General features: G+C 38.7%; 1 protein-coding gene across 1 annotated transcript in view; it reads right to left on the bottom strand.

The window, feature by feature from the left end:
- The window catches only part of LOC139739149 (transient receptor potential cation channel subfamily A member 1 homolog), a 178351-nt gene that overhangs the window by 62030 nt on the left and 92631 nt on the right, over positions 1-23690 (bottom strand). Inside the window, exons 14-15 of the mRNA XM_071649766.1 lie at positions 9291-9412; positions 5050-5181 (exon numbers count right to left, since the gene is read on the bottom strand). Coding sequence (XP_071505867.1) covers positions 5050-5181; positions 9291-9412 — 254 coding nt within the window. The remainder of the gene's footprint in view (positions 1-5049; positions 5182-9290; positions 9413-23690) is intronic.

Raw genomic sequence — 23690 nt, 5'->3', positions numbered from 1 at the left:
AACCCAGCAAGCAATTCGCACATCGGCACATGTACGGTCGGCATGTAATGAATACCATTGTGGCAGATTTACTAATTTTGGTACAGGGCAAGGGAAAATGAAATACAGCTGTATTCACAAAATGTCTATTAACCCATGGAAAATGAAAAACCTCTAAACATAATTCATGACTTAAGTCACGTAGATGAATTTGATTTTTAAAAAGTCTCCATGCAACAAATTTACACTGGCTATGTTATCATACCACTAGAATTTTTCATCTACCGGTATTTCAAAGCACTGATTCAAGACAGAAACGATAACTGTGCAAAATAATTTCTTAATGTTTCCAAATGGTCACAGAGTATACGAAATGAAAATCATTACATCAAAAGCACTTGAGAATTAAATTGAGAGGTTGGTGGAGCAATTGCTGGCAGAGCAAATGTTGTTTTTTAAGAATATGTCAGCAGAGCAATTATCAGTGGAGCAAATATTGGCAGAGCATATGTTGTGTCACCAAAACAACTATATCTTGTGACCTCATGCATGGATGATATAAACAAAATATAGAAAGAATTCCACATATTTTGAGTTTCTAGCATATAAATAAAAAAGAAATTGACTTACTTCTTTCAGAAAACGGGGAATCATATTACCTTATATGCCAGTATCAAGAGGAAATGTGCACTTTCTCCCATACATCCTGTAAAACTACAGTCGGTACACTATTTAGCTAAAATATTAGAAATTTTTGACCCATTTTATAAAACAGATGAATCACAGCTTTTTTGTGAGTTGATAGGAAATGTGTATGTGCAGTTCCTCTGAAATATCTGAACTCTCTTGGCTTTACTTCATGGATTAAAACAGTTCAACGATACTTTTGAGTTGTGTATACAATTCCTATTGACCCCTTCAAACCTGTGAGTCATTTTGATACAAACTGACTTTGACTTTGCATGACAGCATGAAAAGAGAATTCAACATATTTCCCTTTTCTAGCATAATGAAAGAGCACTTGACTTACCTCTTCCACAAAGCAGGGTAAATACTAGTACCCTTAACATAAACAGTAATTGTATGTCACTAACAGTCAGCAACCAGTCAAGGTAATGTGTATCTTATGGAATTCTCTTTATATTCTCTATCCTGCAGTGATGTCACAAGCTGTTGTAGGCTTCTCATTCAGTGAAGGTAGCACCAAAAGTTTTTCAAAGTGTATTAACTTTTGAATGGATTGTCCTGGATTGTCTGATTTCCGAAAGTTCTTGCCAAGTGCAACCTGAAGGCGACTGTATCCAGGTGAAGAGTTTATAATCCTCTTACCTGATGGGAAGACCATTTCCTTAAAAGATCAAACTCTCTTCACAAAAAGATGATTAAACATGTCTCATAAACACTGATGCAAACAGGATTAATGTAAAATGTGACCCGTCACATTAAAAGCGGCCACAAGTCGGATTCTTCGATTTTTCTGTTGACAAGATATTTAGTTAGTCCAGTCCCCAAACTTTAATTTGATGTATAATCCATTCAAAGATGCACTTTTCACCCAGAGATATTTCAAATCGAATGCGGCTAACACAGGAATTTTGTGACAACAAAATGCAGAGGAAATCGCTACTTAAGTTCACTCTCGGTTTCGTTTTTGTTCCGAGATTGTCTGCCACACGGGACGGAAAATATCACGTACATAAACTCCTAAGCAACAATAAGTTTTATTGAACCATTATTTATGAAAATTCACACAATGCATCATCATATGTATGATTTCATACTCATAACATTTCAGAAAGATTGAAGGAGGTCTTTTGTCTTAATTAGCATTAGAAAAAGGGGTTTCTCAAGCAGCTTACGGAACATATTTTGTTTGCGAGTATGTGACTTGGTCTCCAGTGCAATGGTACAACACGGGGTACAACAGAGGCTGCACTCATTTGAAAAGCCCAAAAGCTGTGCCATTCCGGACTATTGGCCAAGTGAGTGGAGCGCACCTGTCAATCAACAATGTAAGGACTCCAACCGATTACGGGATTATATCCCGCCAGCTAACATGGCGTACACTGTCTATTGTTTGCTTCAAGTACACTTAAGTCGTCTTTTCGATAGAAACAAGAACACTCCGAGTTTATGACTGATCGTGCTTTGTAAGTTGCACTTGGGCAATGAACGACTTCAGTGAATATGTCATCACTAGCCAATCAGCTTCCAGCAGTTGCTAGGGGTCGGAGTTTATGAAATTGCCACAAAAAGCCCTTGCACAAGCTGTGCAGCAAGAATTGACAAGCCAAAAAAACTGCCTAAAAATAATCAAATATTTCACACTTTCTGGTAAGCATGACACACTGAAATTTGAGCTACTGGTAGATAATACCCTATAGTTTCAAATCAGCCAAAACTCAAAATTTCGATTTTATATTGGTACCTGAACTAAAATCTGATTTTTCTTGGTTGTGGTGTCAACGACTTGTGCTGCTTTTGATGTGACATGTCACAAAGGGGATTGGAATAATTTATGTGCAAGAAGGTGTAATGGTAGTTTGTGACAGATACTGCACACTGAATATCAGTAAATTTGAGCAAACACTATGTAATTCTGAAGACATTAATGATCACAAATTAACCAAAAAGAACATCTTACCTATTGACCAGGACCCTTTGCATTTTATAGTGCATGTAATTCAAACAAAATGACACTTACATATTAGAAGAAATTAAATAAATTATAATAATGATAACAATAATAATAGTGGCTACTTGTATAGCACACAGGTCCACCTTTCCATGCTCATGGCACTTCCAAAAAAATGAAAAGATAGGTATGTTCAAACATGACTACAGAGAAGACAAGGCAAGTGCCAAAATGTGTCTCGCCCATTCCCGTAGAAGAAATTAAAGGACAAGTTCACCTTCATAAACATAAGGATTGAGAGAATGCAGCAATATTAGTAGAACACATCAGTGAAAGTTTGAGGAAAATTGGACAATTGATGCAAAAGTTATGAATTTTTAAAATTTTTGTGTTGGAACCGCTGGATGAGGAGACTACTACAGCTTGTGAGTCATATGCGTACAACAGTATAAAGAAAATGTAAAGAAATTCAACATATTTTCACTTTTTTCGCATAATAAAAGAGCACTTGACTTGCCTCTTTCTAAAGGCAGGGGGAATAATATTACCCATAACATTTGTCGGTAACGAGTCGGGGGAATGTGTACTTTTTTCAAAAGATGAAATTTTGTGAAATTCTCTTTATATTTTCCTTACATTGTTGTACGCATGTGACATCTAAGTTATTCACACACTGCAGTAGTCTTCTCATCCAGCAGTTACTGCACAAAAACTTCAAAAATTCATAACTTTTGAACGGATTGTCCGATTTTCGTCAAACTTTCAATGATGTGTTCTACTAATATTGCTACATTCTCTCAATCCTTATGTTAATGAAGGTGAACTTGTCCTTTAATGTTTTTCTAACTCCCGGAAATTCATTGACCCCGCCTGTGACCGTTGACCTTGTGGTGACCTTCCACTCCCCATGGACATTTACCAGACAAGTTTGGTCAAAGATGGACATATGGATCAAAAGTTATGAGCTATAATCGAAATGCACTGTAAAAACTTAACATTGGGCCTAAAAGTTTGTTTACCCTGTCTGTGACCTTTGACCGTGTGATAAACTTGAACTTCTCAAGGGACATCTATAAAGTTGTACCATCCAAGTTTGGTCACAAACAGACATAGGGATCAAAAGTTATGAACTATAATCGAAATGCACTCTGTCTAAAGTTCATTGACCCCTGCCTCTGACTTTTGACCTTGAGGTGACCTTCATGCTTGGTAAAATGTGTAACTTTGTATAACCCTCTTCCCTCCAAGTTTGATTGAAATTGAAGTCCTTAGTAGAGAGTTATTCAAGTTTTTTGTAGTTGTTTTAACGGACAGACGACGGACGGATGGACAGACGCCGCAGGCGATCCCTTGGTCTCCCCTTACCTCTGGTGGGTTCAACAAAACCGGTGAGCTCGACAAAAAATGGCAAAACAACAAACAAACATACACCAGATAAAGAATACAACTATATACACGAAAAACTGTTTGTACAGCTTCACTATGAAGCCATGTGGCTTGTTATCTGGAAATGTCGCAATGGTGACTGGGTATGCCTTAACCATATTGCATTATTTTCCCACAAGGTCTACAGTTTCACATGATTGGCATATACTCATTATCTGGTAATTACATATATATGCCAATTTTCATGGCAATACTTTAAGCCACTCTCAAAATATGGGAAACAGGTGAAATTTGAATAGTATTTTCACTTGACCTTTGACCCCATGGCCCAAAACTTTCTCTACATAATCACTGTGTGGTAATGCACACATAAACTTGTACGTAACGAGTTTGATTACACTTGTAAAATGTATAAGTGACAACTGTATAAATTCCATCATTTCAAGGGTATGGAAAAATATACATAACCCTTTAGCCACTGAAGATTCTGTACATAATGGCCTATGGCTCCCTGGAAGGTACACAAATATTGCTCTCATATTGACAACATTCTAAATGATAAAAGATAGCTCACTGCACGTTCATTCTTGTCTATTTATAAGTTATGTTCATATTTTGAAAGCCTAAGACTTTAACAAGAGAATGGTATATCACAAAGATAATTCTGAAATACATTTGTTGACCATTGACCTTTATCAAATTACATGATTATATATTCTGTATGAAAAAAAATCATAAAGCATAAAACTATAAAAACAAAAACAAAAACAGACGGGCGATTTTAGGCACACCAGTGCCCAAAGAGTTCATTTAGTCATCATATACCAGGTAGCATAATTTTACAATGGATCTTAACATGAACTTTGGCCTTTGACTGCTGACAGAAAATTTCCCAAGAGAATCGATATCTGGCAATACATGTATAATTTTGTGAATCTTGGCTCTTTCAAATTTTGGGAAATTAAAATGCATTTGAAAATCAATGGTTTAACAGAAGTCATAAGAATAAGGAATTAAGGACAAAGTTTTTCCCCTTGTCTAATCCTCACCGTCAACGTCTTGAGTCCAACGTGAAAACATGTCATCCAGGAGTTCGTAGTCGAACTCAACGCAGTAGTTTCTGTGCTCTCGAGGAAACTCATTCTCTTTGAGACACTGGTTGAAGACCTTTTCTGCAACATCTACAAACAAATTAGCAGATGGTGATTGAAATGAATGAACATATACTGCAGACACCTTGTACGCATTGGACTTAATCAAAGTCTCCCTCCCCTCTAATGACTAAGTACAGTCCTCTGAGATACATAGGATAGAAAGTCAAGTACATGTCCTCTGAAATAAAAACTTCACAAATGACTCACAAATATTGCATGTATCCTGTAAATAATTCTAAGATTTTAGACTTTGTGTATTGGTTTTTTGCATTTTTCCAATACTTAAATGGTAGAATCTGAGTCTTGTTATCAATGCTCAAGGATGCTGATCACAGTGTTGGTCACATGAATTTCAAAATGAATTTGGTTTGAAATAATCAAGTTAGAATGCAGAACAAGATTAAACACTCAGTATTTCGGTATCACACATTCAATCACTGGTATTTCTCTACTGCATATCATACAAATTAAATACTGTATAACTTAGGGTCCAAACAGGTTCAATAGAAAATTACATAATTGTGCCTGTGTTACCATCTTATTACGTTGCTTATGTTGGAGGTTCAGTTTTTGCACATATTTATAACTGTATCAAATTCAATTTTGTATTTGTGACCATGCATCACAGAACCAACAAAAAGTTGCACTACCCGATCTTACACATGGATCTAAAATACTTAGGTGAAATGGGTCAACTTGGTCAATCTTTGTATTTCTATATTTTATGAAAGATTCTTTCTTCTTCTACATAAACACTTAAGTTTGAGATCATGTAATGAATGTGAAATTGTGTTTCTTGTGGTTTTTCTAGAACACTTTTTTGGTAGAATAGTGTAAAAATGTAGGCCTGAGACACCCTTTTTCATTTCTTAACTAGAAATGTCCCTATGGCGACTGATGCCTCCACCATAATGCATGATTCTCCCAATAGGTGTATAGTACAATGTCTTCACAATGTGTGATCCATGACAGTTTCACATAACTGGCAAAATATTGAAATGACAGGTTTGTCAGAAATGTCTTGAATATTGTTCATTTTCCTTGATCTGGGTTTGCTATAATTGTCTAAGAGTGCAGGTACACATATTTGGGGAATTGAGAATTTTTACTTGAATTCTGACAGACCCTTTTATAAGTTTATGCATTGAGTAATTTCCAAGGTATGAAGAAAGAGTGTAATTACAGTACAAAAAAAAAAAATATATATATATAATATATATATATATATATATATATATATATATTTTTTTTTTTTTTTTTTTTGGGGGGGGGCATTGAAACCTGGCCTTTGACCCTTAACCTTTGACCTTTGACCTTCTGGCTGGAAATTTCCGGGAGAATCTCCATTAGGTAATGCATGTATATATTAAGTTTTAAAACTAATAATGCAAGCATTGCCTAGTATATGAGGGAAATAGTAAAATTTTGAGGAGTTGACCTTGACCTTTGACCCCTGACTATTGACCCATGACCCCTAAATTCCCTAAATAATCTCTGCCAGTCAGTTCATGTGTATGTACCAAGTTCCATAAAGATACATTGAACCATTGGCGAGAAAAGTGATATTGCAACATTTTCACCTAACCTTTGACCTTATGACATGAAACTCTCTCTGGAGAATCTTTACGCAGTAGTACATGTCTACACGAAGTTTCAAGAAAATACCTTTGGGCATTGCATAGATATGGGGGAAATAGCAACATTTTTAGCATTTGACCTTGACCTTCTGACCTTTGACCTCTTGCCAATGTCACTAAAATCTACTCAACTAATTGTCCCATCATACATTATCCTTGGACCAAGTTTGGTGAAAGCTGCTTCATCCAGTTTTGAGTTATCACGTAAACAGATAAATTTTAGGATTTGACCTTGATCTTTGACCTTTGACCTCTGTCCGATTTCACTTAAAAACTAATCAAGTCATTGTCCTATCATACATCATCCTCAGACAAAGTTTGGTAAAATTTGCTCTATCCAGTCTTCAGTTATAGCGAAAACGGATACAATTTCATGATTTGACCTTGACCTTTGGCCAATTTCACCCAAAAACTTACCAAATAATTGCCCCATCATACTTTATAATTGGACCAAGTTTGGTAAAATTCCAGTCAATATTACTCAAGTTACCGTGTAAACGAAAGCGGACGGACGTACGTACGGACGGACGGACAACCCGAAAACATAATGCCTTTGGCACCACTTCGTGGCGGACGCATAAAAATCCTTTCCCCAAACTTCACTCTCAACCCTAATAACTTTTTATAGAATGGTGCTACTGCATCTGAAGTTGGCAGGAGTCATGAACAGAATGTGCTTAATGAATGTGACCAATTCCAGCTTAATCTGATAATCCCTTCATTGTGGTTGTCAATGAGTTCCTTGTCCTGTTTTTTGTCCTATTCATTGCATGGAGCACCACTTAGTGGGATTGAGTGCTTGAATAATCCCTTAACTTCAAAGCCTCCTTTCTCAGAAACATTTTTTCAGAGGTTGTACTTTCCTTCAAGAATTTAGATAAGTTAGGAAAGTCCACTTGTATTGATTTACATATTATTTCAAAGCTTAAACCCTGCTCTTTCAGAATCCGTCCTAAACTAACAATTTTTGTTGATTTTGTGATGCAGGGTCACATTTTTCGTGTACTTATGGTAAAAGGGGATGCTGCTTGACTCCATATCACAAACCTTTCTTTCATTGGTGACAAGCATGTGACTAACACAGATTATTTGATGCCAGTGGTCTGACCTACCTTGCTCAAAAAATAAAATAAAGATACAGATGTAATGCTAAGGAATTTCCTATCTGCTCACTAGAATGAAACCTCTTTTCTTTCAATGCAGAAGCTTTTGTTCCATTTATTCAATTTGACTCACCTGTGTATTCGTTATTGACAGACAGGCAATTTCATCCACAGTAATGCTCCCATGGTCTATCCAGGCTTTACAAAATGATACACTCAAATCTCCATTCTCTGGTTGTACCTCATTTTGTCTTGTCCATGGCAATATGTTTGTGATCGTCCGTTTGTACCATTTAGTTTCATTTAAATGACCTAAATTGCATTTTTCAATGAAGTAAATAAACTTCAGCTAGAATTTGAACTCTGACTTTCCTTTTCATAAAGAGTACACACTATCTGATTTTTTCTGTCTTCAGTGTACATGCATGTGCACTGTGGAGATGCACACATAAACACCTATTCGCAAAACTGCAAACAATTTCACTGCCTATTTGAAGAAAGAGATAGCAGAAAACGGGAAAATAAAAAGACAGTCACTCAAGTCATCAGTGTTATCTTTGATTTCTTTCTTTATCAAGTTTAAATGTTTCACTCTTTAAGTTTGTGAGTCTTCCAAGTCGGCAATACAGTGCCATCCCTGTACTGCAGTGGTAAATCATTATTGTATTTCTATTAAATGTTATTCCCTCAATTAATGCATATATTTTCCACAGATTGTGATCAATTCTTTATTTGTTTTATTTTATTGTAATAAATGGAAAAACACAGCATGGGTATCTCTCTGTAATTAAGAAGTTAGTGCTGTTGGCCATTTTTTTTTCTTTCTGTAATGGTAGGTAAGGCTCCCCAACTTTGTTTTTTTGGTTTTTTTTCGCCGAGACCTGTCTGAGCAACTGATCTCTGTGGGAGGTCCCTGAATACAGTGCACTCCCGTTGTAACGAACATGGTTATAACAAAATTCCGTTTATGACGAAGTTAGAATTCAGGCTGCAACATTATCCACTCTATGTAATTTTATTGTTTATTTGTTCGGTTATAACGAAATTTCGATATAATGAAAGGAAACTGCAGGCCCCGAGGACTTGGTTATAACGGTAGTCCACTGTATCTCATTGGCCTATTCATGCTGTACAAACAACTGAAGTTGCCACACCACCATCTTATACCAGGCACACTCTATTGGGATTTAATTTGCACACATTTTCTAACGGAGTCTGTCACCAAGATCATGTGACGTTGTGAGCTCTGTAAACAGTATACAGGCGATGTGCATGGTAAGATGGCAGTGCGGTGACTGGCCTACAAAACATCCAGATACTTTCGATAGAAAATCATTGGTCTGAGCCTAGAGGGCAGCCTCCCTCTGGCTATCTTTCTCTCTTGCCCTTCTTGTACCTGGCATTCTCTTTATCAGCTTCCTCATTGGAGTGGTCCGCTGACCAGTGACCGCATCAGTACTCTCTGAACACAAGGCATCCCTCCACTTTGGGTGTGACACAATGGCCATAGCGACATCTCTGTTCATAAGATATAAAGAATGTACAGACATTTCATCTTAGAGTCTCTATGCAAAACCACAAGTTTGCACCTTTCTTTTTTCCTTTCTGAAATAGGTCCAAAACTATAATAACAGACCCAGGGGTCTAAAGCTCACCTGAGTATCGCAAATTCACCTTTCACGCAGTCAATAATCTAAATTATTCAGAGCTCTACCAAAATTTGACCAGGCATTCTCAAGTAGAAGATGAAAATGTACAATAAGGGCCTAAATTTTTTAAGATTCCTTAATTTGCAGGGGGCCCCCTGGATGGGGCATGGTGCCCATTTTGATAAATTGAGATCCTAACCCCCTAGGGATGCTACACTTATCTGCCAAGTTTGGTGAAAATCCATCATGAGGTTTTCAAGAAGAATATGAAAATGTACAATTTAGGCCCCCATTTGGACCTGTATTAACAGGCCACAAAACACAGGGAAGCCTTAGGGTAGCCTCCGGCAAAGATTGTTCTCCAGAGAAGATTGTGTCTGTTATGACGTAACATGGTGGACAGCCTCTGGAGAGCCTTCTGAGAGTCTTCGGAAAAGGTGTCTGTTAAGACGCTCATGAGGTGAATCTTACCTGGAGGCGTCAGGTGATCAGCGCTGCATCACACACAAATTATATGTGTACTCTCCCTATGTATTAGCCTGATCAGACACCATGTGAAGCACAGTGACTTCTGTACAGCATGTACAGGGCTGTGTGCTGTTACCTATGTATATACAGTTGTCACACTCATCGAGTTCTGAGGGTTGAACGGTATCGTAATAGGCGTGCTCTGACTGTAAAACATGTGGCTGATTTCATGACTTACACTTTATTTCTTTTTGAAAGATCCTCAAGAAAAAAAGAGATATAATATGCATTTGCATGGTAATCATATTTCACGGAAAAACAGTAGGCCTAATTCAAATGTCCCCAAGTCGGTAGATAACAGGGCCTACATGCTTGTATCGGTACACACATGCATGTAGTAGTACGCAATCACATGCTACTGCAATGGTAATGATGGCAAATGCTTCAATTTTCAGCATATATATCTGTAATGAATTGGCCAAGGACAGCAAATTCTCCCAAATGAAGGTTTTCAAGCAATGCCTGTTAAAACAGGGCACTCAGCGTTCAACCCGTGTTCATGGAATCTGTGGAATGTTAACACGGGGTGATTCTTTGCCTGAGAATGGACGGAGAGGTCTGTTAACCCTATTGTGATGACATTCTATTGCGCAGACCCGGCCAGCAGGACCACTATAAATTTGTGCAGCAGCGTGCTCAATGCAAACTGCTGTTCAAGTAGAGAGTACATCTTCTCAGAAGCCATGAATGAGAAATCTTCCTGTACAAAAGATATCCTCTAAAAATTTTCACACTATTAGCTTTATTAGAAAATTTAAATCAGAACTTACCTGTTTGAAATTTAAATTGTACAGTTAAACTCACCTAAGTCGACATCGCATATGTCGAATAATCGCGCAAGTCGATGATTTTAAAAAGTCCCGATTTTCCCCATTGACTTACGTGTATTAATTCACTCACAAGTCGAATTTTTAAAGTCCAATACTCGCCTAAGTCGATGAAATTCCAAGAACACTTTCACGGAAAAACCATTGAATTCACTGTGCCTAAGTCGAATAAGATTTTATTGTGTAATAAATCACTCTCAAAATCACGAGACGCCAGTTTTTGTTTACATACAGTATATACCAAAAGAAACTTTGCGTTAATAAACATTAACGTTTCATTAACACAAACGGTTTCACCTGAATCGTTAGTAACGCAAACTAACAATCGGGAAAATTAACGTTTGTAGTAACGATGAGTTATGATCCCAAGCGCAAATTAACGATGTTTCGTTGACATTAACGATAGGTAACGCAAGAACTCACGCTAGATTTTGGTTTCCGTTACCGAGACCTGGTGAAAGGACGACGTAGCCCCTGCCGAGTGTAGCGATCTATGCCTTATATCTAGCGGAGTCTTTTCGCGAATCGAATCACGATTTCGCGAATGGTTAATTTGCGACCGGGGTCACCAAAAACGCATGCCAGGCCACCAAAAAAGCCGGATGTTTGCCTTCAGTTTTGGAAATGAACAGCGGTAACAATCAGTTCCATAAGATGCTAGAATAAATGTCAGATGTTTGCTCTTAATTTTGGAAATGAATAACGGTAATATTCGACTCCGAATACTAAAATAAATGTTGGATGTTTGCTTATACTTTTGGAAATGAATAATGGTAAGATTCAGTTCCATACGGTGCTGAAATTAATGTCAGATATTTGATTTTGCGTTTGGAAATGAGTAAGGATAAAATACGGCTCCGGAAGATGCTGAAATAAATGTTGAATGTTTGCTTTGACGTTCGGATATGAATATTCAACTCCATACGATGATAAAATAAATGCCGGATGTTCACTTTTACGTTCGAAAGTAAATAACAATAACATTCATCTCCGGAAGATGCTAAAGTAAATGTCGAATTATCCCTTTGACATTCAGAAATGAATAACAATCAACTTCATACGATGATGAAATTAATGCCGGATGTTCGCTTTTACGTTCGAAAGTAAATGACAATAACATTCAGCTACGGAAGATGCTAAAATATAATGTCGAATGATCCCTTTGACGTTCTGAAATGAATGACAATAATATTCAACTCCGTACGATGATGAAATAAATGCCAAATGTTCGCTTTTTTACGTTCGAAAGTAAATAGCATATAACATTCGGCTCCGGAAGATGCCAAAATAAATGTCAGATGATTGCTTTTACGTTCGGAAGTGAATAGCAGTTAGTAACATTCTGCTCCATAATTAAGACGCTAAAATAAATATCAGACATTTGCTATTTAACATTTCGAAATGAATAACAATAACATTCAGCTGCGTTTGATGGTAAAGTAAATGTCGGATGTCTGCCTTGACGTTCGCATATGAAAAACAGTATAACATTCGGCTCCTTACGATGCTGAAATAATTGTCAGATGATTCATTTCACTTTCGGAAGTGGACAGCAAGAACATTCGGCTCCTTACGATCATAAAATAAATGTCGGGTGTTTGCTTTTGAATATGGAGATTGAATACTGGTAATATTCTGCTCCGTACGATGCTAAAATAAGTAACATATTGTTTCTTTTACATTTGGAAATGATTAACGGTATCAATCGGCTCAGATGACAAAATAAAAAGCGGATGTTTGCTTTCACGTTCGGAAATGAATAAGGATGATATTCAGCTCCGTAAGATCTTAGAATGAATGTCGGTTGCTTGTTTTAACATTTGAAATGATTAATGGTAACATTCGGCTCCGGAAGGTGTTAAAATACTTGTAAATGGTAAATGATTGCTTTTACAATCAGAAATAAATAACGGTAACTTTCGGCTCTTATTACGATGCTAAAACAAATGTCGGATGTTTACAAATGTCTGCAAATGCTCCCACTTTCTCATTTCAAACGTAAATTTTGACCACCTAAATAGGCATCAACTTTTATAATAATCTATAAGCCTATTTGCTACATCTTAGAACTCAGAATAACGGTATAAGATGATTAAATTTTCTATTTATTCATTTTAGACGTGGGTACCGTCCTGTCTCACTTCAGTAATACTTAATATTTAATTTTCTATGTTTAGTAGGACCGATTTAGTTTTGCTTGCTTTTTTTGGGGGGGCCACCAAAAAATAAAAAACCATCATTTTGGTGGCCCGATCGGGCCACCGAAATAAAAGTTAGTGTGGAGCCCTGGCCTGCATCAATGTGGATAAAGTGTCTTGCTGAAGGGCAAATATCAGGCACACCGCTCCAGCTCTCGGCTCCAGAGTAGACAACATACATGTACATTATACATATGTACGCATGGTGTAACTGTAAGTCGATTTTTTTAGACTTACGCACAAGTCGAAACTCGCCTAAGTCGATGTGTTTTGCTAAGTCCCGAGAAGATCGACTTATGCGAGTTTTAACTGTATTTTATGAGGAAGGCGAAGGAAGAGACTGCGATGCATAATGAGTAATAATAGGAGAGCCCGCATGCGCGTCCAGCAATATTAGTAGCTCCGAAAAATGTGACTACCAATCAAACAGTCATCCTACTGCTAATGAGAACTACCTGAAATTATGAAGAAGGGTGGGAGAGGAGGGACTGTAGTCTCTTCCTTCGCCTTCCTCATGAAATACAATTTAAATTTCAAACAGGTAAGTTCTCATTTAAATTTTCTATTTTATTTAGGAAGTCTCGAAAGAGACTACGATGCATAATGAGTAATAATAGGAGACTTTAAAGCCAGTAGTCACATTTTTTGGCCATACAGAACTGTACCAATGACCGTTTTTACCACTGAGGGGTATGGCTTTACCTTTTACGATAACACTGCTTGGCTGAAACCCCCATTCTCATCCCTGAGGGGTTTCACGTAATATGTTTGAAATGTCTTCTCATTACTCCAGCCTGCCTATGCCAAAATCTCATGTACAGGCAGATCTTTCCTCTGGGCAGCAGACGCCGCGGCTGCTCTTGTGGAGTGTGCCGAGAACAAGCTGGTGTCAATCCCAGCTTCTGCCATAACTGTCTTAATCCAACGAGACAAAGTTTGGGTAGAAACCCTGTGATAAGGTTTACGAAAACTTATTAACAGATACTTTTGGTCCTTCCTAATAATCTGAGTCCTTCTCAGATACTCTCGAAGGTATCGTACAATGCAAACTCGTCTGTCTGGAGGGTACGCTCTTAGACTCACAACATGGCCTGTATTACCAGGTCTGTGATGCTTTAACAAGTCATCAATGCAGAATTTGACGGTATTGTCTTTGAACATCATCTTGTCTATTCTCAAAGCATTCAATGACTGTACCCGTTGTGCTGAGAGAAGCGCTAATAACATTGTCACTTTCAACGTTAGCTCTTTCAAACACAATTCGCCTGCAGGTGATTTCCTCCTCAGATAGTTGAGGACAGTTCTAACGTCCCACACCTCCGTGTAGCGGGGTCTGGGGGGTCGTAAGTGAAAGACTCCCTTCACAAATCTAGTTATTAGAGGATGTGCGCTTATGGAAAGCGAACTGTCTGTGAGAGTCAGAAAAGAAGCCAGTGCACTTCTAGCACAGTTTATGGTACCGTAGCTGGCTCCCTTGTGGAACAAGTCTGAAAGAAATTCTAGTGCCCATTCTGATGATGTCTGGAGATAGTTAATGTTGTTGGCAGTGCAGAAAACTTTCCATTTGCTTATGAAGCTATGATATTGTTGTCATGTAGATTTCCTCCAAGAAGCTACGATGACCTTGACGGTCCCTGCACTCAATCCCTGCGACCTGAAGGGTTGGCCAAAAGCCTGCAACAGAGCAAACCCAAATGTTTGTGTAAGGGGTGGGGCATTAAAGACACAGGTTGAACGAGAAGTTGTGCATGTCTACGTAGAACAAGTGGTTTTTCAGTCAGCATGTCCTGAAGTGCTGGGAACCATGATTGTGTAGGCCAGTTTGGTACTACTAACAACCCTGTGGCTTTATCTGCCCTTATCTTTTGCAGACATTTAGGGATAAGGCAGAAAGGAGGGAAAGCATAGAACCAAAATGGACCCCAATCCACGGTAAATGCATCTACATTCTCTGCCGAAGGATCAGGCTGCCAAGTGATATACCTTGGTAGTTGTGCATCAAGTCTGGAAGCAAAAAGATCCATTTCAGGGAGGCCAAAATATTCTACCACTTCAGTAAATTGAACTTTGTTAAGCATCCACTCTGTTCGATCGTTAAACTTCCTTGACATGAAGTCTGCTGTGGTATTGAGCCGTCCTGGCAAGTAGGCGGCTGTGATCCAAATTTGTCTTTCAATACACCATTCCCAAATGTCATGTGCCAATTTGTTGCAGTCCTGTGATCTGAAGCCCCCCCATATTGTTGATATATGAGACTGCAGTAGTATTATCCAGTCTAATGAGAACATGAACATTTCTCAGGCTAGAACAAAAGGACTTCAATGCCAATCCTGCTGCAAGGGTTTCTAGATAATTTATCTCATTGTTAACAGCCTTTCCTCTTTCCACTTAATTCCATCGTCCCCCTGTGTTTGTGCACATGTCTGTTGCTCCCCAACCAGACCCACTCGCATCTGTGCGCAATTCTATTGTATGCCTAGGTCTATCGATAGGATTAGAGGTGTACTGTATGTGGTCAATCCACCACTTAAGTTCCTGTTTGGCTCTATTAGACAAGCTCATTTTCCTATCAAAATGACCTTTATTGGTCTTCAATGCCAAAATCTTCTCTTTTTCCAAGAGTTTGTAGTAGAGGGGTCCATATTGGGCTGCGGGAAAAGTAGCAATAAGCTTCCCTATTACTCTACCCACTTCTCGAATAGAGGACTCTGTGGCATTCAACAGGTCTATGCACTCAGCAGTGATATCTTCCTTCTAAGATTCAGGGAGAGTAACTGTCATGTTCACAGAGTTAAGGACAAATCCCAAAAAGGTGATTTCTTTAGTGGGTTTTAACACTGATTTAGACTGATGGACAAGAAACCCCAAATCTTCCAAGAGATCAGTCGTAGCATTGACTGCTCTTTGAGTGCAAGCCTCATTCTTCCCAATAATGATAGTATCATCAAGGTATCCCACTAGCATATGGCCTGCTCTTCTCAGATGAGCAAAAACTGGTTTGAGAAGCTTTGTGAACAGACGCGGTGCTGTACTAAGCCCGTTTGGCAGTGCACGATATTGTCAAAGTTGGCCCTACCACACAAATCGCAGGTATTTACTATCCTGCAGATCAACTGGTACTGAATAGTAAGCATCCTGAAGGTCGACTGAGGCTAGAAAGCAATCTGGTGTAATAAATTGCATTGCTGTAAGGATGGAATCCATTTTAAAATGCTGGTAGACTAGGCTTTTGTTCAACTCTGAGAGGTCAAGAATGACCCGAAGGCTGCCATTCTTCTTGGGGCGGGTAAAAATGTTAGAGATGAACTCTCCCACTTCATGTGAACAAGGTTCAATAACATTCTTGGCTACCAGTGAATCAATTTCAGCTTGGATATTGGCCAAATCTTCATTCTTTACTTTGTACTGAACCAAAGGTTTAATCCTTTCAAGTGGAAAACATTGAGGCTTGAATTCAAGTTTATAGCCATTCACAGCTTGTAGTATTGTGGGATCTGTCCCAATTACATGCATGAAGCCTCAGTCGACCTCCAACTGGATGGTCATTTACACATGAAGTGGCAGGTCTAGATTCTATAGATCCAGCAAATCGAGGAGTAGATCTAGAATACTGTTCTTCTAGACAAGATAGAAATGCATCATGGTCAGTTACTGACATGTCAAATGAGCAATCTGTTGAATCATTGTCTCCTACCTCTTCAGAGGAGAGCTGTTGGGTTACTTGTGGGGAGTCTTGCTTCTGGCCTGTGAATGAGCTCTGCTCTGCGGCCATTGCTGTGGGGGAGGTCGCGACTTCCCCTGGTAGCGCTGGTCTAAAAAAGGACATTTGCCGTTCCCTGCACGAAGCGTGAGGCTGCAGCACTATGTGCGCCCGTCCAGCCCGCATCGCGAACCTGCTGGCGAGCGCCGCTGTAGAAGGGTCGTCTGTACGGATGGAAAGAGTCGCTCGGACGAGAAATGTGTATCTACTGGGTCCTCATGACCCCAGCAGAGGCCTTGTGTTGTTCTCTTAGATCTTTCATCTGTCTTGTGAGATCATCACCAAACAACAGCTGCGTGACTGGTGTTGAGGGCTTACAGAGATGCACGTATTCCGAGTTGATGTCAGGTTTAATCAGCTCCTTCCGCACGCAATTCAGTTCGAAGTGCGCATTACTCAAAAGAGCAAGTGCGTCTTGCTGAGACTCGGAGATATCTCGCGCGTCCAGAGAGCGAAGAAGAGCCCCAATACCGCGAGTCAGACATTTCTGCACTCTCTGTAATTTCAGATCACGATTACGCGTGATGGACTGCAAGTGTTCCCAAATGGGAGCGTTCACTTTAGGTGTATCGAGGTGGGGGCAGTTGCTCAGAGGGGGGTATTTTCCAACCGTTTCCTCGATGGCTTTATCTTCCAGTTTGTTGCCAATGAAGTAATTCATCGATTTTGCGATATCCTCGTCAACTGCCTCCCCAATCCCGATGGGGATAGCATACTTGGCTGCCAACGGTGGTAGCTGTGCAGCAGGGGGAACCTCTTCCACCCCTTCGTCAAAATCGAACGCTCTGTGTCGTCGGACGTATCAAAATTGTCCCAAACAAAATGGCGGACGTCAATAGGCAAGCGGGAAAATTCCTCCACTGTAGATCTAGATGTAGACGCGCCTGATTGTACCACAGCAGCACGGCTAGTGGTTTTATCATGCGATTGGGGAAGGTGTTTCACCACTTCGGCGAGGAGATTTTCAAGTTTGTCTAGACGAGAACTAACGTCCCCGGAGGTAGACGCCCGATCCTCGGAAGGGGCTTTTGATACCGTATGAGGAGCTTTTTTGGGGATTTTCTTCATCGGCTTCTTCCCTGAATCTGGAGCCTTAGTCTTACCGATGCTCACATTCTTCTGTATGTGCGCCGTACCGGCATCGCCGGAGGGAGGCGCTGGTGGTGGTAACTCTGACTTCGTGGCACAGAACTCCTGTCCACGTGTAGCACGTATAGCGAAGGATGGATCGTGCTGCTCTTTAGAGCTCATATTAGTAGAACCACCGTATAGTTTAGGCTCGAAAGATGGGTCTATAACACTTCTCAAATGGTTTCCGATGACCGGCGAAGCAAATTTACCTCGCGAGAGGGTAAATTCCGGCGAAGAATATTACAAAAAGAAATCAACCGCAGAGCTAAGCAGGAGAACGTCCTGTCGGCTGGAACAAACGTGAACGTATTGCTGGACGTGCGTGCGGGTTCTCCTATTATTACTCATTATGCATCGTAGTCTCTTTCGAGACTTCCGAAATAAAATTTACTGTAAAGACAATAGAAAAATAAACATTCATTCTAAACTAGAATTATCACTGAAGGTAATTAATACCCCACCCCTAGTGTTGCTTTATAGTATGTGATGTCGTGAGGGCAATGACGTTAATACCAAGTTTGTGCACTTGTCGAATTGGAAACAGAATAATTTTAGTTTACTGTACAATTACAGAGTTGACACCAAGTATAAAACTTACAGCAAATAGAAACATGCTTTCCCCCAGCATCATTACACTTAAAGACCATCATACACACCAAATGTGACCTTCATAGCTTGAATGGTTTATTTTGATACAAAAATGAGTGGTTACCATGCCAACACATTTTCCTTAAACTAACACATTGGTGTCTTGCAAAACTACACTTCTAGATCATGATACATACTAAATTTTACTTTAATTGCTTGAAAGATGGAAATTAAAGTTATTCGATCTGCAAGGTTTTGGTAAAATTGTGGTTACCATGGCAACGGTTTGTGTGACAAACACAAAAACTATGTGTTCCACATCTATACCTCAGGGCCATAATGCCTACCAAATTTGGTTTCAATTGCTTGAAAACTGTGGAAGAAATTCACTCCACAGGATTAAAAAAAAAAAAACATGCGGTTACCATGGCAACGCATTGTCCGATACAAATACAAAGGACATTTTGCAAAGCTACACTTAAAGGGGAAGGCTAGTAACTGATCAGTGGGAATCAGTGGAAATGCTGGGAGATGATTGTTCCAATCCTTATGGGATTCATTCAAGAGTTCATTGTATTTGTGTGAAAATGATTTGCTTCAGAATGGTCTCATATTCAAGTAATGTGCAGTTTAATGCTTCCAGGTTAGCGTCCCTGGTCAGTAACGGAGCATTAATCTGCACATTACTTGAATATGAGACCGTTCTGAAGCAAATCATTTTCACACAACAATAGATATACAATGAACTCTTGAATGAATCCCATAAGGATTGGAACAATCATCTCCCAGCATTTCCACTGATTCCCACTGATCAGTTACTAGCCTTCCCCTTTGAAGAGCATCATACACACCAAATTTCACCTTCATAGATTAAACGGTTCAATTTGATACAAAAATGAGTGGTTACCATGGCAACACATTTGTCATATATTTACACATTGGTGTCTTGCATAACTACACCTCCCGATCATCATACATACTAAATTTGCCTTAATTGCTTGAATGATGTGGAAGTTATTCAATCCACAAGGTTTTGGTAAAATTATGGTTACCATGGCAACGCTTTGTCCAACAAACATAAAATTACGGTATGTGTTTCACATCTATGCCTCAAGGAAATGATGCCTACCAAATTTGATTTCAATTGCTTCAAAACTGTGGAAGTTGTTCACTCCACAAGATTTTGAAGAAAACATGCGGTTACCATGGCAACGCTTTGTCAAGTACGAACACAAAGAGTGTCTTGCTTAACTACACCTATAGATCATCACAGATACCAATTTTGAAATTGATTGCTCAAATACTTTGGAAGTTATTCAATCCACAAGGTTTTGGTAAAATTATGGTTATCATGACAACGCATTGTCCGACAAACACAAAAAACATGTCTTGCACATCTATACCTCAATATCATCATTTACCCTAAGTTTCATTTAAATTGCTTCAAAACTGTAGAAGGAGTTCGCGACGCAAGATTTTGCAACAGACCGCCTGACCAACATCACGCTGATTCCTATATACCCCCTTCACACTATGCGTGGCGGGGGTATAAAAATCAGAATTGATACTAACTTAACTTTAATAGGGTACTGCAGTGCTCCCACAGTAGACTAACACATAATTACGCTACACTCGCAAAACACAGCATGTTGGGGTTTGCGATGATTTCAAGTGAGAGAGCTTTGTTGACTGAATGAGAAATCTTCCTGCGTAAAAGATGTTCTCTGATAATCATATTTTCATGCTATCAACTTTATTTTACATCATATTTTCATGCTATCAACTTTATTTTACTCTGGAGACCATACAAAAAAATATATTCGGTCTAGAAAGTCAGAATTGATACTAGGCCTACAATGTACCTAACCTTACGATACTGCAGCACTCCAATAGACTCACAAGCACGTAATTACCTGTATACACTGAATATTTTGCAAGGTTTTTATTTTCGCGAATTTTGCAAGACAGGTGCTATTCGTGAATTCAAAAACGTGAAAATATTAAATGTGACGGATATGAATATGTTTCTCCATTCCGTGCGCGCTGGACCTCACAATATTGCAAATTTAACCACTCGCGAAATTGTCAGGAACTCTGACTCGTTAAATTCACTAACCTACACTTGCAAAGCACAGCAATGCATTAAAGTGCATGTAGAGCTCTTGGAGAGCTTTGATAAAAGTTTTCTCAAGAATTTTCAATGGTACCCCCTATTGTATTTGGTATCTACATAAAGTGGATGCAGCGAACACGCAAATAGCGCCCTTTCACCATGTGAGGGCAGCATACAGAGCTTTTATTCACGATCATAGACAGGCGTGCATTTCAGCGAGTTAACACGCTGTTGGGCTGGAACGTAGTGCCGAGCAAGGCGAGTTGCCATTGGTCGCGATAGGGTTAAGAGGGGAGTTAAGATCAAAAGATTAACAGTGCAAGCAACTACAGTTAATTACTGGTGCATGCTATTAACTGGGATGTTTCTGCTTCTCACTCAATTACTGCACAAGATTTGCAATGAGTAGATTTGTCTTCTTTTTCATTTTGAACCTCACTGATACTTACCACTGACTGAGGATTGACATTTAATCGTCTCCATGAAGGAAATAATTTCTGATAAATTTCTATCCAAAGTACAGAATTATAATCAGACATACATGTACAACTGGCACCATTATATGGACAAAAAATTACATTTTAGCTCAATTTTGACCTTGAGCTTTCATCCATATCATTTCAGACAATTGGTAGTACATTCATGTCTGTCTTTACCAGTTACCAGATATTACCACTGCACATTCCTTGGTAAAGAAATGGGTGGAGAATGACAGCTTCTCATCAAGCACAGAGGAGGCTTTTGATCTTGACATATGAACACTAAATGTTCAGGCAAATAAAATGCCAATTAATTTTTCAATTTTTCAACAAGGCTACATTTTGCATGAAAATCCACTGATCTTTATCTAGATGATACTTATCAAAGCTTTGAAATTCATAGAGATCAATATGACCTCATGGTATTTAAGAATAGTAAGGAGAACAGATAGGAGGAATTACATCAATGTTCAATTCTACACTTACAAAAATATATGGATAGATTTAACACAACCTGATTGACATGATTCCCACTTTTCATCATAATGAATGTGAATGCAGCTTTCAGTAACATATCATGGTATTTTAAAGTGATTTTTTATTATAAGTCCTTCACTAATTATAACTGCCTTAAAAACTGATGAACATTAACCATTCCCTTCTTTATCAACCAATAGGGTGTGTGGGGTGAACTGGGACACAGGAGAAGTGGGACACCTCTCATATCTCAAAAGATTTTGAACTAATCAGCTTTCAAGTCGTACCACCTGTTAGGCATTTGACATCAGAGTACAAGCATATGGTAACTGCTCTGCAACAACTCTATGGGAAAGCCATGTTCAGTTTAATTTTGAACTATTTTTTTCGGACACTTTTTTGTAGTTTTTTGCATTAAGTGTGAAGGGCTTTCTGAATTCATCGTAAGGCTTTAGCAGGCACTTAGCATGCTTCATGCAGGCCTCATGAGTTCCAATAATTTGCATTAAATGATTTTGCAAAAATTAGCTAAATTGTGATGTTAGTCGCCATTTTGAATTTTTGGGAGTGCTGGGGTGAATTAGGACAGCATCACTGTCCCACGTCTTGCTGTATTCAAAGTTACGATAAAAATATCAAAGACTTTGAATTCTTATTTCTTTTGTTCTTTAAATTCTGGATGCTTTTAATGCAACTGTCTCTGATGGACCATAATGGACATATCATGCTTTGTAATGAAACTCTTCATGTGTAAATATTCAAACACACACTTTTTGTTTTCAGTGATCTTTTTATTAATTCCATTTCCTTTGAGAATATAACAATTCAAAAAAAATTACACACATTCTACATAGCATCTGTCATAAATCATGTAGATATTCCTACAGTTATGAGACATAATCCATAATCCATAAAACAAGAATAATCATTCAATTCATTTTAAGGCAGATATCAAACAGAAGAGAGGAAATAGAATGAATTATCCGATCATTCCTTTTTAACTACAAAACAAACAAGCAGAATTCATATATGCATTTGTGAGCAATTTAGCCAAACACTAAAAAAACAGGAAATGAAATTTCTATTATATCAAAAGAACGATGACAACAACAACAACATAAACCACCCTCATTCCCACCTTTCCACCATATCCAACCCTCACCTACTCATAACTTTAAACTTTAAACCCCCCCCCCCAAAAAAAACAAAAAACGTCCTTCTCATCTCTAAACCACCTCCCTACCCTCTACACTACATCCACCTCCTTACCCGAGACAGACACACATAGGGACTATGCACACACAAACACACACACACACACACACACATTATCATGATATGCTTGTAATATTGTCTAGCCTATAGTTACTGTTTGTCCCACTTTTCCCGGGGGGTGGCCCACTTCATCCCGATCAGAAGCCCTTTTAAAATCAATAATACCACAAATATGAGACTTTTAGGAATATGAAGTACATGTAACAACCCACCATGTGGCCTAGCATCAGTAGTCTATGGGTCCGACACATGAGAGCCCCATTCTAAATATCAGAAAAGTTATAGGAGGAAATTCATCAAATCACAATTATTGTCCCACTTCGCCCCACTCTCTCCTACAACCTGCCCATACACTCAGAGATAACTTGCCAAGCTAGTTCATTAGCATTTCATCTCTCCCCCAAAGCTTAACTGTTATGCAAAGATTCCCATGATGGCTATACCGTTGCATCAAACCTCCTGAAGATCAAGAAAATACAGTACTCTAGGCTCAATAGGGCAAACAGTTCTCGATGCGTGTTTTAAAGGACAAGTTCACCTTCATAGACATGTGGGTTGAGTGAATGCAGCAATAATAGTAGAAGACATCAGTGAGAGTTTCAGGAAAATCGGACAATCCTTTCAAAAGTTATGAATTTTTGAAGTTTTTGCTCAGTCACAGCTGCATGAAAAGACTAATATAGCTTGTGATGTCATGAGTACAACGACAGAGTACAACAACAGTACAATGAAAGAATAAAGAAAAATCAACATATTTCCATTTTTCTCGAA

This window comes from Diadema antillarum, unplaced genomic scaffold, assembly GCF_040938485.1.
Source record: "Diadema antillarum isolate AM-2024a unplaced genomic scaffold, OU_Dant_1.0 seq00000783_RagTag, whole genome shotgun sequence".
Classification (NCBI taxonomy): Eukaryota; Metazoa; Echinodermata; class Echinoidea; order Diadematoida; family Diadematidae; genus Diadema; species Diadema antillarum.
This window is presented reverse-complemented; position numbering and strand designations above follow the sequence as displayed.